We start from the raw sequence: 16,055 nt of genomic DNA on the forward strand, positions 1-16,055 counted from the left end.
AAAATAAAGTGATTAACCATTTTTTCCATCTCCCAAGCTTCTGAAGTTATTGAAAGAAAAGAAAAATCACCTTGATTTACTTTGGTTAGCATGCTACATCATTCATACTGAATTAAAAGTTAGCAATTATTTACAAGGATCACATCAATAAAAATGAACATATACTTACCTAATCCTTTTAATTCACCACAAAGTTACCATATGCCTTTACATACTACAAGTGTTTCATAAATAATGATGACAAACAAATAATTAAAAAAGTTTGAGACCATAAAAGGGAGCATTTTTTAAAAATGTTTATTTTACAACTTTATTCTATTCCTTTCTACATGTGTTAATAATTAAATCGTTTTTAAGAATTTTTCAAAGTCCTGTATAGACGCTTTGGCAATCTCTGTACAAAACACCTCATCCGGCAAGGATACTAGCTGGTCCAGAGAGATGTAGCTGGGTTTTGCTGGGTCATACTGGGCTCTTCCCAAAAATGTAAGAAACTTGTGCCTCTCTTTGATTCGTAATAGCTTTGCGTTGAAAACCTAAAAAAGAAAAAAAGGGGAGAATGATCAAAATCTGAAATTTAGACTACCTGAAACAATCTAAAAAACAAGAGCATTTTTTAGACAAACTAGGGATCTAGCAAGAAAATATTTTACATCTTTTTCCCCTCATTTATGTCAACCATAAGGTAGGTTGTATTTAAATACAAAAATGACAGGCTCAGCTGCCCTAGTCATGTCATGAAACTCACCGGTTTTGAAGATGACATGGAAGAACAGAGAAAGGAAAGACTGACCACACCAACAACATAGAGTGGAAGAAACTAACCACTTACTCTTCCGAAGAGAGACCATAAATAATGAGGTGAAGCACCACAAAGCCATAAGACAACTGAGAAGGAAGTGAACAGGACTTGTGATCATTTACAGGTAAAAAAAGGAGAAAAGTGAGACACAGACTGGAGTTACAGAAAGCACTGGTGCTAAGATATGTTAGATACCAAGATAAGTAGCCAAAATCCAGACGAGGAGTCATATTTCCCCATACAAGTTTGGCCTTTTAGCCAGTTTAATTAGAATCAGTTAGTATTAGCTTTAGGAAGAGCGTTGTTGCAGTTTGGAAGTAGCAATTTATACTTTTTTTTTTCCTTGTAAGAAGTTAGAGTGACTGCCTGTCAGTGCTTGAAGTGAGAAGTACTTTGAACTTCAAGTTTGTGAGGAAATAACTTTAATGAGAAGATGGAACAAAAATCATCAAAAAATTCATTTATTTTCACTGTTTATTGCTGCAGCAGAAGAAAGGTCAATCTAACCACATAAAGGATAAAACTTCTTTGCCTTTAAACTACATTTTCAGATCTTGGGATGTACAAAATTTAATTTTTAATTCGGCAAACATGAAATAAATGGTTATATGTTTATCCTGTTTACTGAACAGATCCTCTGCACAATCTGTCTTCTTTTCATGTCTCTGCACAGAAGATTTCAGGACAAGGAATCCCTAAGCTGCTATTAATTCTCTTTTATGAATCCAAAAGAGACAGGCATGATTATTTCTGTCAAAAACTTAAAATTGACCAGACTCGGGGGCTGGGAGGGCACATACACAAGGGAGAGAAGAAAGGCACTTTTACACTTGAATACTCAATGGTTGCTGACTTGTTAATAAAAGTCTTCCCAATTAAAGTAAAAGCCACACATTAAGTTGAAGAATTGTGTGTCCTGCATACAGCAGGCCTCCACTTTCACCAACCTAGTGAAACAGTGATGCACACAACACCTACAACATATCCCCGGATTAACAGCTCACCTGAGGAAAGCGAGTAAGCATGTGGTGGGGAATGCCCATGATGTTGTGCAGGTAGTCAAACGTCTGTCGGAGTCTCTTTCTACTTGCAGTTAAAATCTTAGGGGTTTTATATGCTATCTGTTGAATTTCGTTACGTTGAAAACCAAACTCAATTTGACAAACCTGAAAGAGAGTAGAATTTGATTTTCCAAAGTCAGCTACAGCAAACAGCTTATTTTAACATGCCACTGAAATAAACTTATGCAAAATTCTTCTACCCTTTGTCACATGGCAATATGAACGCAAGCCATATCATCATCTTCCAGTTCTCTGAAGTCAGAGAGTTTAAACTGTTTATCGTCCTGCATTAAAGTGCAATTTGCTTATGGAGTATTCCTGAAGTTAAGACAGCTTCTGTGAGTGCTATCTATTTTTCAGTTTGTCCAAGATATCAACAAAAACGCTTGTGTCTCAGTACGCATGGCAGTTGCGAGCACAAAAACTCTCCCCTGAGAATCCTTCCTAAGTTGAACCTGAAAGAGTTGTGTAGAATATGCAGTGTATTCAGTTTATTTTACAGTTGGTTCATGTCTAAAGTAAGATGTCTTTTTCAAAGACTGCCTTGACTGCAATTATGGTTTCCCAAAAGGAAAAACAAAACAGATTTTTTCAATAAAATCATGAGAACTCCTCCCGACACGCAGGATGGCAAGCAGTTCACTGAGTTGTTGAGAAAGGAATTCAGCATAGAAGAGTGTCTGGTAATTCAACCATTTCTTCTATCCTCCAGTGACATTTACAAGGAGCTTGTTTTCCGTCATGAATTGGGTGGGCTTGCCAGGCAACACAGCCAGACTTTCAAATCCAGCTCAGGTACTTCTTCACAGCTGGCACAAAGATGGTGCTTTTGTGTGTCCAGTTTGATGTGCCAAGACCACTCTCTTCCAGGACTGCCTGGCAAAAGCAGAGGGAAGGGCACGGAACTGGGTTTTGAAGATACTGTAGGATTTCCAGGCCTTTACAGGCAATTGTTTCTAGAGATGACTTTAATCAGGTCTTTCGACTCCTGACTCTTCCTTAACTGCTTTATAATATTTGTGTATCACAAGGAACACTAACCGACTACGATGGCATTCAAGTATGCAGAGATGTGTTTGCACTGTTGTGATGCCTTCCACAGATCTGAGTTAGCAGGGGACAGCTTACTGCAGTAAGAAATATGACTGCAAATAAGACTTCTTGTTAGATCAGTGGAGCCATACAACTGACCCCACTGCAGTTAACTGTGGCAAGTCAATTTGCCTTTTCTGATCTACTATGTGAAACATTTTCCTTGACATAAATAGTGAGCTCAAGTGTAATTTGCTTTGATTCCACTCAGATAATATATTTAATACTCAGTAACTATACCACGTATGCTAATATCCTTACTGTGCAAGTCCTAGCAATGATCAAAACACCCTACATGATTCCCACAACAGATGGTGGTAATGCAAACTTTCCAGCTTTACCCTCTCAATGAATCTCTAATTGTGCTTGAAGAGACCTTTGGAGGATGGAATATTCTATCCTTGAGCTTGCTTAGTCTGTGATTGGTATCTTTTGACAGCCAACATGAGCTGCAGCCTTTATTTCCAATTAGCAGCCCACTCAGTGAGAGGTAGCACCAAATCATTCCTGAAGTGGTGTTACAGGGTTATGCTTTGAGAATGCTGCTTGCTCACGACCAGCTTAAATCACAGAGGTCTGACTTCAGATTCTGAGTCAGAAACATCCAACTTCCTGAAAAAACAGAGCTTCTAATTATCAGTAGATTCAGATATCAAGGACTTGAAATTCTTTCTCCTCTCTTCATAACATACGTTAAAAATAAGGATGCTACACTTTGTATTTCCTTGCAGATAGGCAAGATAGTCAGATAGAACTGAGAGTCTCAAAAAAACACATTCATCATAATATATTGAATCCCCAGCCTGTGGAAACAATGTTCATTAAAAAGAAAGCAGTATTAATTGGAACAGGCTGTTACTTTCCAGTCTCCTCCCTTACCACACACACACATTTCAGATTGCAAGATTCCCAGTGCTTAATGGTTTCAGAGCAGTGAGTCTGTGTGAAAATTATATATTTTAATTCATAGTTATGCATTATAGGATAATGGGACTTCTCAAATTGTTAGACTACATCATGCTGTTTGGCCTAGCTGGCTTTACAGCACAATAATTAAACCAATACACAGTTACATTTTCAAAGAGGAAAGGAGTCCCTGTGGGTTTGAAGTTATTTACCCAACAGTTGTTAATAACGACCATCTGCTATCAGACAATAGGTGTCAAATGCACATTTTGGCAGACTAGCTACCTGCCAAGAGGAAAATAATCAAACGCACATTTCTTGCTCCTAAATCCTCATGAACAATTCGAGTTAGCAAAAAAACATAGTAATTAAGGAAAGAAAAAAAAAAAAAAAGGAGAGAGCAAGCCCTATTTTTCACTCATTGTAAAAAAAACGGGTAACAATTTGTGTCATCAGATAGCAAAATCTGGCAGGAAGGGACCCAGATGAAGTTTGTAACCTACATCAGAATAGAAAACAGAACAAGACATTGTTCCACGTATGCTGTACACTGACTGGCAAACCGCAGAGGAAAAGAAGTGGTCTGACAAAATCCTCAGTTGTTTTCCATCTTCACTAAAATTATTTCATGAAATTCTTTCTGTACAGATTCTTTTCCAGGGAATTTTATCTTCTGTCAACTCAAACTATGCAGGTACTCAATATATTTTTTAACTTCTACTAATAAACTTACCTGAAGATTCTCCTTCACAGGCTCTAATTTGCCAGTCAGTAGCCTTGGCAGACGAATTACCAGATCCTTTGTCTGCAATTAGGGAAAACAAACACAAAGGAAAGATTACCATGAAAGCACAGTTGCAAATATATCTGTAAAAAAAGAAAATATGGATTTTTTATTTTTTTTCAATTGGAAGAGAGATGTATTTTCACTTGCATTTCATCTTCTCTCTAGCCCAAAGCTGAGTTTGCAGGAAACAGTTATGTATTAAGATGCAAATGTTACCCAAATGTCATGTTAATTTGGAGAACAAAAAATACCATAGCCTCTATAAAACAGATGGGGAGAAGGAGTAAAAACACTCCCCAGAAGTAGATATCATGCTGAAAAGCCCTCTCTCGGTGCTTGAGTTGTTTCTCCCCATCTCTTTAAAGAGAAGTAAACAAAACACTACCTGCTAGAGGCTATAAAAGGATTTTTCAACTGCAGTGCTTTATTTGTCTACTTTGGGATCTAGTAACACCATAACATTATGGCAACACAAGAAATTACTCCACATCCCCTGAGCCATGGGACTACTTGTAATCCACCCTGAGTACAAGGCAGTGACTAAACCCTTTTCCAGAGACATCTCTTACCTCAAGCCTGGAAAGGCCAAGAACAGGCACTGTGACAGCTATGACTCTTCAACTAATAGAAGCCAATAGAAGAACAAACGATCTCCCTTGAAAATTGACATTTATTGCAATCACCAGCTACTGCAGGAAATAACTCACATTGTCCACTCATGCTAAGATGCTTCAGCTGCTAGCTCCTCTGACTATCCCAAAGCGTGGTGCTAAATACCTGCTACGCATGTCACAGTGTGGTAGCACTCTGAGAAACAAAGATTACTCTTGGTGAACTAGCACATGACTTGGCATTCAGTTTGATATTATATTTGCAGATTTGACTATTTAACACTGATGAGTGAAATGTTACAGTATCTCGAAGAGATGAAGAGAGCCAATTAATCTGCTTCAAGTTAAAAAGTTGCTTGCACCAACAGATTCAGTCCTGTGAACTACTGCAAATAATAAAACTGGGTACAGGCATGCTTCTTTGTCAACATCCTGCAGCTGATCATCTTCAAGAACTGTACTTAAGCATATTTTGAATGTCAGATGTCCTATTACATCTATGGAAGGTTAAAATCATGTTATACCTTCCTGCAATCCCGTGTTATGCTGGTAACATCAGCAGGGCTCGTGGATAACCTGCCAGCACTGCCATGTAAGCATTAATGTTCTGAGACTTTACAGATGTCATTGACAAGGTACCTAAAGACTTCAGAGTATAGTTTTTACCTTTTTTACACTGAGGCCAAGTTCATTTTTGAAGAAGCCCAGTCTGTTATCCAATCTTTCCACTGAAAACAACAGCAAATATGGAGCTCTTGAGACCATCTGAGCAATTTCTGCGTTACCAAATTTTTTTGATTTTAGGTAAGCCACTCTAGAAAGAGAACAAAAACAAAATAAAAATCTAGTGATGAAAATTTTATTGCCTCCATTTATTCAGTACTCGCTTAAATTCCTCAGTGATATCTTATAAACGGACAGATGTTCTAGCATTAACATGCAACTCTGCCAAAAATAATTAGGGGGAAATCTGCAGTTATCATAAAAGCAAAATACCATCCCTTCCAATTAATTAGAAGTAAAATAAACCTCAGAGCAGAATGTCAATACCGAAGACAGATTTTAATTCCTTCCAGCTGTACTTAAGCAGATAACTATGTTAACCTATATTTAACTACCAGCCTGTCTCCTAGATTGCAAACACATTAATAGATCATCATAGGGTATGGACAAGAAGATATACACAGCCTCTTGCTATTTTAATCAATTCCATTTCTACTGCTGAAAGAACAGAGTACTATACCTCATACATCCCTGTTTTGCCAATAGCACTGGAGGAGAAATATCGTACAACAATGCCATCTGTAGAGACATTGTCCAAAGAGACATTTCTAAATCAGCTGAAGTTACTTTGGTTACCATAGGTCCCTACTTTCAGTCGCTGCTCCAAGGATTTAGTCACAAAACATCTGGTTGTCAGAAAGGTGAAGGGGCTGACTACAGTTTTTATGTTTAACAGATCTTTCTTTCTTTCCAACTCAAAACTTTTTCCAATTTCTATTGAATTCAGTGAAAGTGAAATCCTACTTCAAGTACTACTTACAATAGATTATTACCATAGCTCCCAGGAAAAAAAAAAAGAATGGGGGGAAAAATACAGCATATAAAAAGAGACATGATTAACCCATTTGCCACCATTTACAAAAAACACACTGCTATGTGAAGAGGTTCCCTTTGGTTACAGGTGATCAGAAACAGAAGTACTTGTTGTCAGATGAACTTTGGGCATACAAGAACTGATTTCATCTGACTAATTAAGATACTGCATGGACTGGAGAACATTCTGCAGAAGTAGATACTCAGCAAAAGATGCTTGGTCGTATAGTGGGGGAAAAAGGCTGTGTGTTAAATTACATCTTGTTGAGAGAAAAAAGTAAAATACTTTCTAGTACCTTCTAGCCACTACAACCTCCCTTTCTTTCCACAAACCCTGAAAAATGAAATAACCGTAAGTGAAAAAAGCTCTTCAGAGAAGATAAAAGAACAACGTCTAGAGAACCAATTCCTAACTGAGCAGGTATCCCAACACAGAAGGTAGCAGCCTAGTCTCTAGACAATGCTGATGGAACTGGCTACAGAAACCTGAGAGACACAGACATCAGGAGCGGGAAGAAATACAGGATGCAAAAATAAACAATTGCCCCTTCAAAATGTATCCCGTTATGTTTTGAATGAAGCCGTTTGGCTATGCTGTTCTTCCATTCCATTTTTCGAGGACACAACTGCCAAGCATTCTAGAAACGGAGCTAAATGAGCAGATAAATAATAAAAAAATCTTTTGGTTGTCCTAATTCCCTTACTTTATCTCTGGAACCAGTCATTAAGATTCATACTTGAAGCACTTCTCTGCAACCTGGAAAAGCAGGAAGTCTCAAAGAGGGACACCAAGATCATAATCAGCTGACTCTAGGCAATGGTATATCAGAGAAGAACAGTCATTCACTCTGACCAGGGTTGAGATTGCTCTGTGAGCATCGGCACCAAGGTCAGCCCTCGTTCTCCTACAGCACTCAGCAGTTGTGTGCAGCATGTTAGCAGTTCTAAGTCATCATTAACAACACCGTAAAAACAAAGCATCTGGTGCAGCTGCAGTGCAGACACTGATTTGCAACTGTCAGAATTGTTATGAGTTATGGAATGTTTTGACTTTTGCAGTGTTTATCTGAAGTCAAATGCCAAATCTATTGAAATTTGTGTTTTGTTTCCTGGCAACACGGAATCCACAGCAATAAAACATTCCAGAGTGATGTAACCAATACCGTGTCCATCTGCAGTGAAGCGTTTATGCGAAGGTGATACTCAGCTTTCAAAGACAGCTATCTGAGCCACGTTCATCCTCTGCAGCACACTTACCTTAGAGATTACATTAAACCATTCATCAATGCCGAAGCGAGATAAACTTACTGAAAAATCAAGCTGTTGAATAAGAAGAAATTGGATTGTACTGTTCAGCCCTCATTTTGCTAACTAAATAGTGACACAGGACAGTCACTGAAGAACAAATCTGACTTCACAGGTGAGTTACGATGCTTATCAGAACAAAAACTACACTCTTCAGGAGAGTACAGACAACTCAGACAATCTCAGCTCAGGACTACTGCTGAAAAATCATCTACTTTCTTTCTGGATGCTCTTTCTGAAAGGCCACTTACTGAACAAAAGGATGGAACAGAGGAAAAAAGGAAAAGCCAGATCTGCGTTAGACCTGAATCTGCTGGTATACCTGTTTCCAAAAAGCTGTATTTTTCAGATTTCTGTCTTGGACAGCTACTACACACAAAATCTAAGCAGGCAGCCTTTCTTTTCTGGATTTTCTAAATACCAAGATATCTTGAATTCATTACAAAGCATGTAAGCACACACACGAGTTGTTCTGCAAAAGAAGAACTGAATTAATGCAATGCCTAACATAATTTTGAGAATGTGTGTCCATTCTCCTGCATTTTTTTCTGTAGTCAACACACCTAATGAAAGCATGTATCAGAAGAATGAATTAATTCCATTTCACAATCTGTTATTAAAAAGGTACAAAACAAGCAAACACAGCTGAGTAAAGAAAGGTAGGATGTCTGTAACTACAAGAGAAAGCAGTACAGTACACTCCTATAGTCTAGAGCTGCTACTCTGAGTATCTCCTATCTTAACGTGATCCCACCTGCCAGAACCTAGAATGAAACAGTAAAGCAAAGGAATAAAGAAAAAACATTTGTAGCCATAAACCAAAAAGAGAAAAGACTGGAACACAGTTACACGCTACTACATTGGCCCTGTAGCAGGAACATGTGCATGAAAACATACGCTCCAAACCTACACTCAATTATTTCAGATAAATGAAGAATTAAGGACGACATTTTTTGGGGAAAAAAATAGATTATTACGATGCATTATTTTGAATATTTTAAATTCAGGATATTTAACTTTTGGAAGGATTTTGTTTAAAAGTGAAGGATTTTCTGCCACAGATACAAACTTTATCTTTGAAGTTCTGCAAATAATCCTCCAAAGTTAACAGCCCCAAAATACTGAGAACAGGCTTCAGTTACAACTGTAAGACCAGCATCAGCACAGGTATCTCAGCCACTGCAGTATGAAGCCCAGCACCCTAATTTAAACCTGGTGCACAAACACTTGAAATCTTTGTAAAAGCAGCCAAAGTGCACACGCGTGTGGCAAAACACAATGGTTGATTTCAGACATAAGAAGAATGAATTGCTGCCACCAGTAACATTTTGGACCCTGCCAGGCACACAGCTCCTCAATATTCTTGTTTTACCCACCGTAAGTTACCCCTTCAACTCAGCTACAGATTTATAAAGCTACTTAAAGCAAACAAACAAAACAGTATTATCCCATTATATCTTTAGATATATGCTCAAAGTATTGGTATTGAAATAATGACCACTGAAGACGATGTTCCACTGTTGGCAGAGAACAAAGAATACTACTAAACAGCTTGATTCAGACAACACTAAAACCAGTGAAATTAACAGTGAGACTTCAGTTTACGACTGACACAAATCACAACTTTCTAAATCAGGCTGCTGGAAAAAAAAGGAGTATGTGCATACATCTATCTGATTTCCTCACTGCTTACTTTCAGTCAAATAGCTAGTATATTCAGAATGCAACATGTTTTAAGTAAGTGTTCTCTAGAAAGTCAGACTGCATCAAGTACAGTCTGCAATACACAGATTCTAAATCTAAGACATTGAAAAAGACTAGAGAGGACTAGGAGAGAGTGGTGCAGAAAACAAATGTTTGACAGTAAATGGAGAAAACAGCTTGTTTCTCTTACAGTTTCTGAATAAAGGCCCATAAACACAATGATTTTTCTTAAAAAAATAAACCATTCCACCTCTGGGGTTTTTGGTAAACACATCTACACATGAAGAAGCTTTTTAAAAAAACAAACAAACAAACAAAAAAAAACAAAAACAACACATCAGCAACAAAAAACACCCCAATTCCAAAAAGCAGCTAACTACATAAGCCTTGGTCTAAGACATGAGATCTAAAGAGACTGGCATTTATCCTTATGCACATACAATCTTGAATGACACCAAGGGACAGTCTAGTGCAATACAAGTGGGAACACACAAACAATGAAAATTGGTTCCCGGTAGTCTTGCGTTCAGTTTGGGCTGGACAACAGGAAAAAAAAGGCACCAAAACACTGTGCTGCTATTAAAATTGAGCACAGAAATGATCTGCTCTGCTTCTTTTACTGCAGAATCCACAAAGGAAAACCATACAGAATACGGTTTTGAAGCTTGATTGACAGAAGACAAAATCCATGCCCAGTCATCAGTATCTCCCCATCTGCAGATCACTACATGCGCAATCAACATCTGACAACAACAATACAAAAAAAAAAAAAGAGGTTTACATTGTTCTCCAACTTAATGGAAGCCTCAGGGATCATAATTTTGGAATCTAATTTGACATTGGTAAAGCGAGTGGCCTAGGATGGCAAGCTGCTGCTTCTGCGGCAGAGACAGGAACAGACATTTTAGCCTGAACAGCCGATCTTTGCACCAGTGCTGGACAGGTAAGTAGGACACCAGAAACTGCTGCAGGGTGAGCACAGGCACGTATGCACACGGGTAGCCTGAGAAGTGCACCTGATGAGCAGCAGCAATTGCCTCCATCTCCAGACACAGCAGACTTAAAGAACCTCATTCTGCAGAAACCCTTTCTTTCTGTGCAGCAGTAGAAGTTGCTGCCAGCCATGTCTTGGCCTCCCCCTCCTCCCTGCTCTTAACCCATGAACGTGAAGGTTCCTCATGGAAGGACTAAAAGAGGTGAATGCCTTTATACCCAGCAAAGGGTTGATCAACTCGGGTATCTTACTCCCTCATCACAGCACTACTGAGCATTCCCACTACACCCTTACCCACAGCTGATGCTATTCAACCTCTCCTGATGGCTTCTCGCCTAGTAGAGCAATCCTTGCTCTTCCAAATTCATACCTGTCTTGCTATTGCAAGCCAGCCTGCAACATGATTCACTTAACCAACAGTAAGCAACAACTGCATGGAGAGAGGTGGCTGAGCAGCCCCACACCCAAGTACTTGGCCTGATGCAGTCCCAAGTACATCCTTACAGAGGGATAAATCAAGGCACGAAATCTTAGATAATGTGTATTCAAGGGGCAGTTTCCTTGGTGAGTCAGTTCCCAGCTGCTACCAAAAGAGATGGTCTTACTCTGTTTCTCCTCCTTTCCGAGGTATGTTTCTCCTCATCCTTTGTATGGAAACTAACAGCACACAGCCACATGCCTCACAAATCTGACTGAAAACTTAATAAATTCTGGTAATGGTCAGTTTTCAGACGGATCAGGGGGTTGACTCAACTTACAACACCGCTACCACGTTAATGCTGACTGATGATAAAGGAACACAGAGCCAAGGGACTGAGTGAGGAAGTAAGCAGCCACAACGGGCATTCAGACAAGCTTAAGACAACTCCAAAACTACATCTTCAAGGCCTGGGGCTCAACATCCTGTTGCTGTGTAAAAGGCATACCTGGTTTCGAGAGCTTCCAGATCTTCACCAAGGATGTACGGATTTTTGGTCAGGAACAGTCCCAGCTGATTGTCTTCTATACCCACATCCTTAAGGAACAGGAGTATTTTTTTTATATCTTTCTCAAAGTCCAAGGTCAGTAAGAGCTGACCTGCCTTTTGACGTTTCTCCACTTGGGATAAGTCAACTCCTACAACAAACAAAACGAGATACTGTTTTAATTAAACACAGACCTCATTCCCTATAAATGTTTCAGAAACGCATGCTGATGTTTCTAGGACTATTCTTTTTTTCTTCATTTATTTAGCATACTTTGATTGCTTAACACAGTAAGGTCATGACACCTCCTATATGATGGAGGTATTCCAGATAAAACAAGCAGATTGGTTTCAGACTTTTGCTAGGATTATTTTCCAAAGGATGACATCTCCAAGGAATCCTGCACGTGAGGACTCAAGACACACCAGTACGTGCCACACGCAGTGACCTACTCTTGTCGCACGGAAGCATCTGTACAAGGAATTCCTAACTCCGCTATACCTGGGACAATTTTGCAGTGAGTGATTCACACACCGATTTCTTACTGCAGAGTGCCAGATCTCCCCATCGCAAACATTTGTTTCACCAGCTTTCTGGTATTCCTTGTGCTTCTGGGAAGCGAGGAAGAAGCTAGCAGCCTCGGACTCAACTATCTTTCTCGCACAGTCCGAATGCTTTTCGATGAAAACTAAAGTTCTCTCCCACCCCCTCATTCTTTCCACTTCAGTCTACTGTGCCCCACTTTTACAGTTCTGCATAGCAATCACTCTCCTTCCTTCCTGGAAGGGAGAGCTGCAGTATCTTTTGCAGCAAATTAAAAAATCGTTATCCAGCCTGAATTAAAAGACCAACCAAGGTGCACAAAGTGCTCCCTACCTCCAGAAGCTCTGGGAGATATGCTAAGAAACTAGAGCTAGGCAGCCTTGTCTCTAACTAATGCAGCATTCAGTAAGCCAGACCAATTTTTCTCTTTTTCCATTCACCCTGCATAACATTCTGCTGCCTGTAGCAAGTCACTGCTCCTATAGCTTGAAATTTTCAAATTTACAAAGCCACCACTAAGATCAAAGCACAAACTACAGGAACTCCAAAGCTCCAGGCACAAGGAAACCACACAAACAAAATCACACATACCTAGCTGGACAAGCTTTGTTAGTGTTTCTGAGTGATCAACATAATCTCGGAGCGTGGAAGACTGAAGGGGAAGAAGTGGGTCTGCAAGGATCTGCACGGCTTCTTCCTCAGAAATCTCCTCCAAAGCAGATGAAGGTGGAACATCATCCCAGTCTAGGAAATAAACACAGAAGAGCAAAGTGCATTTTGTGAATGACAAAGCTGTTCCCTTCAAACCCTACGCAGATCTTTGAATCCATTTCAAAATGCAAGAACACTCTGCAAGAGATGAACAGCCAAACTATTGCTGTGTGAAAGCATATGAAAACAGGCTCTGCTCCCAGTTTTTGCTTCTGGAACACTGCCTTGCCACTGCCCATCAAGTCTTGCTCACACGGCCAAATCCAAGCTTAGCCCCTACGTAGCCTGCCTTTGGTCTCCCAGGTTGATCACTGCACACAACAGATCACATCACCTTCCGTAAAAGTCTTCTTTCACATCTTCACAGATTTAATCTTGGCTGATTACATCCAAACCAAAAGCTAACACAAAGATTTTTCATAGCCTGATAAGCGCACCACCTGGCTCCTCCTCCAAATTCAATGCTTGAGCTGCAGTTGTTTCTGACCTTCAAGGCATTTCACAGCCAACTCCAACTGAGCCATCATGTCTTACCCGTTACGGGATGGCTGCTGACTGCCACCAGCTCTGACAGCCAAAGAAACAGAGCTCTGCCTACTCATTAAGGTTTCCAAGTAAGCATCATTATATTTGCTTCCACTTCAGTGTGTTCAAAGTCACAGAAACTCTGTCTTTTTTTGAAAAAAAAAAAAAAATAAAAAAATCTCTAAACTCATTTATTTTTCCACTGACAGAAGCTCACAGCACACAGATCAAGATTGCTGTTTTGCTGGCTGACCGCTAGCATTCACCTCAATTGTTAAGCTGATCACCCGTACTAATTATGAACTCCTCAGGATGGCAATTTTCTGTGTCCTGTTCCTTAGCACAACGACTTCCTAGAAACGAAGGTGACACTCTTCTGTGTTGAAAACACAAAGCTACACCTGAACAAGAAATTCCAAAACCAGCAGGAAGATTCTGATGTTCTAGGAAAAGTTGCATAGACTAGCTCAATTATTGCAGCTCTTACCACCTTTTTTTCCCTCAAAGCCTCGTCAACAGAAGCACAGTGGAACACTTCTAGCAACATTAACAGCTTAAACAGTAATAACAGCTCTCTGTGAATTTGTATGCATATGAAGCATTTCCCTTCAGAACCAAACCAAAACATACCAAGGTCCACTCTGGTAGCACTTTTTTGCTAGACATGCATTTTTTGGCCACTCCAAGTTCTTTGAATCTATTTTCCTATCAGGAAACAGGCCTCAAATGATTAAAAAAATGATAAAACCAAACCAACTACGTCTCTCCCATTATGCACTGCCAACTAGGCAAATTGCTCCACGCACAGCAGTAAGTCTGCCTGAGGATAAAAATCTGGCACGTAGATCAACTGTGTCGCAGGTGTGGACACACACAAGCTGGCTGACCTGTCAGCTCTGCTGCGGCACTGTTTCCAGAACCAGCTGCAAAAACACACAGACCTCAGCTGCAGCTCTGAGCCACCCCAAAAATAAGCTCTGTAGGATCCAAGCTGGCTGGACTCAAAGCCGAATCTGAATATACAGGACTGCTTAATAACTCCAGATCAAGTTTCCTCAGCATATGGTTCCTAAAACCATTTTGCAGAGGGTGGAATACATTATAATACGATATAAGTATCTGAGTAAGGATAAAAGAAAATGCTTACTGGAAGAAAGCGATGCTATTTTATCAGGGCAACAACACCAAGGAGACCTCGCATCTATCTGCCTTCCCTCAGCAGAGGGTTTGACAAAGCATTTCTCATCATGACAGTTCTTAAGGAGGCTTCACCCTCTGCTGCCTCCTGTTGCCCATTCCTAATCATCCTGGAACACCCCCCAGGCGTTGGGCATCGATGTGTGAGCTGCTTCGGGAGTGGCCTCCCTGACACCTGCTCAGCTACTACAAGTAGTTATGAGAAGCTCCTTAGTTGGCTGCTCCAGACTGAGGTTTCTACCCAGCCTGCTGCATTATATTTTAGCTTAAAGGTACTCTTTATAGGCTAGGGCTATCACAGAAATTCTATGTTAGCTATGGGGCAAAAGCTAAGTGAAAGTCATGAAATTCAGATAAATATTTTAATTAAACTGGACAAAAAAAAGAGAGCCAATGGCAACACAAGAAACATGACTTGAAGATTAATAAGAAAAGGTATCCTCAAGGCCTCTTACCTTCACACAGTATTTCTGTGTTCAGGTCAGGGATTGTTTCTGGTTTCACTTGTTCCTGTTTTACTGGTAGCAAATTATTTTCTTGTGGAGATGAGGATCCATCCTGGGCACTGGCAGCCTGCGAACAGTTCTCTACGGCTACATATCTGTACGCCTGCCATCCCCACGGAAGAAAGCCGCGTCTGGAGGCCAGCAGAGCCAGCGGGGCAGCCCCTTGCCGTGCCTGCACCGCCTCGCTGGAGCTCCTCAGCCTCTGCAGGGCCGATAAGCGGGCTCTTTGCAGCCAGCAGCAGCAGCGGGCGGCCGGCCGGGCCCACAGCGCCATCCTCCACCTCAGCCGGGCATCCTGCGGGGAGAGAAGGGGCAGAAGGAGGAGGAGGAGGAAGAGGAGGAGGAGGAAGGCGCTGCCCTCGCCTCAGCCAGCGGAGCGCCGGTTACCCCCTCACGGCGCCCGCCGCCCCTCGGGCAGCCATTTTAGAGCTCCGCACACCCCACGAACCCCCCCAGCGGAGGGCTGACCGCCTCCACAGCCAGGAGGGGGGGTGAGCGCAACCGTTGGGGGGCGTTAACGGCCCTCAGGGACCGTTGGGAGCCGCTAACGGCCGCTGGGGACCGTTAACGGCCGCCGGGGCCGCGCCGCCGCCTCACCTGCCCCTCTCAGCGCCCTCCTCCCCACACGGCCCGCGTGCTGCCGGCGGAACCATCCCGCGGCAAGCAGAGGGGTGTCCGGGCGCGGAGGGGACATCCCATCGCCTGTAAGAGATAGGGGGGATCGCTCCGTCCCCCCCTATTTCTCCCGGT

General features: G+C 41.2%; 1 protein-coding gene across 2 annotated transcripts; it reads right to left on the minus strand.

Moving 5' to 3' along the window:
* Positions 1-280: 280 nt before the first annotated feature.
* MTERF3 (mitochondrial transcription termination factor 3) lies at positions 281-16,040 on the minus strand. 2 transcript variants are annotated; one of them, XM_068672306.1, is made up of 8 exons: positions 15,903-16,040; positions 15,255-15,600; positions 12,958-13,110; positions 11,785-11,974; positions 5,926-6,073; positions 4,595-4,666; positions 1,807-1,968; positions 281-536 (listed from the first exon to the last, which is right to left on the minus strand). In XM_068672306.1, the coding sequence occupies exons 2-8, from the start codon at positions 15,577-15,579 to the stop codon at positions 342-344; spliced, it is 1,245 nt and encodes a 414-aa protein (XP_068528407.1). In that variant the 5' UTR covers positions 15,580-15,600; positions 15,903-16,040; the 3' UTR covers positions 281-341. The 2 variants fall into 2 exon arrangements, with proteins under 2 accessions (XP_068528407.1, XP_068528409.1); XM_068672308.1 differs by lacking the exon at positions 15,903-16,040 and adding an exon at positions 15,693-15,896.
* Positions 16,041-16,055: the final 15 nt, after the last annotated feature.

This window comes from Anas acuta, chromosome 2, assembly GCF_963932015.1.
Source record: "Anas acuta chromosome 2, bAnaAcu1.1, whole genome shotgun sequence".
Lineage (NCBI taxonomy): Eukaryota > Metazoa > Chordata > Aves > Anseriformes > Anatidae > Anas > Anas acuta.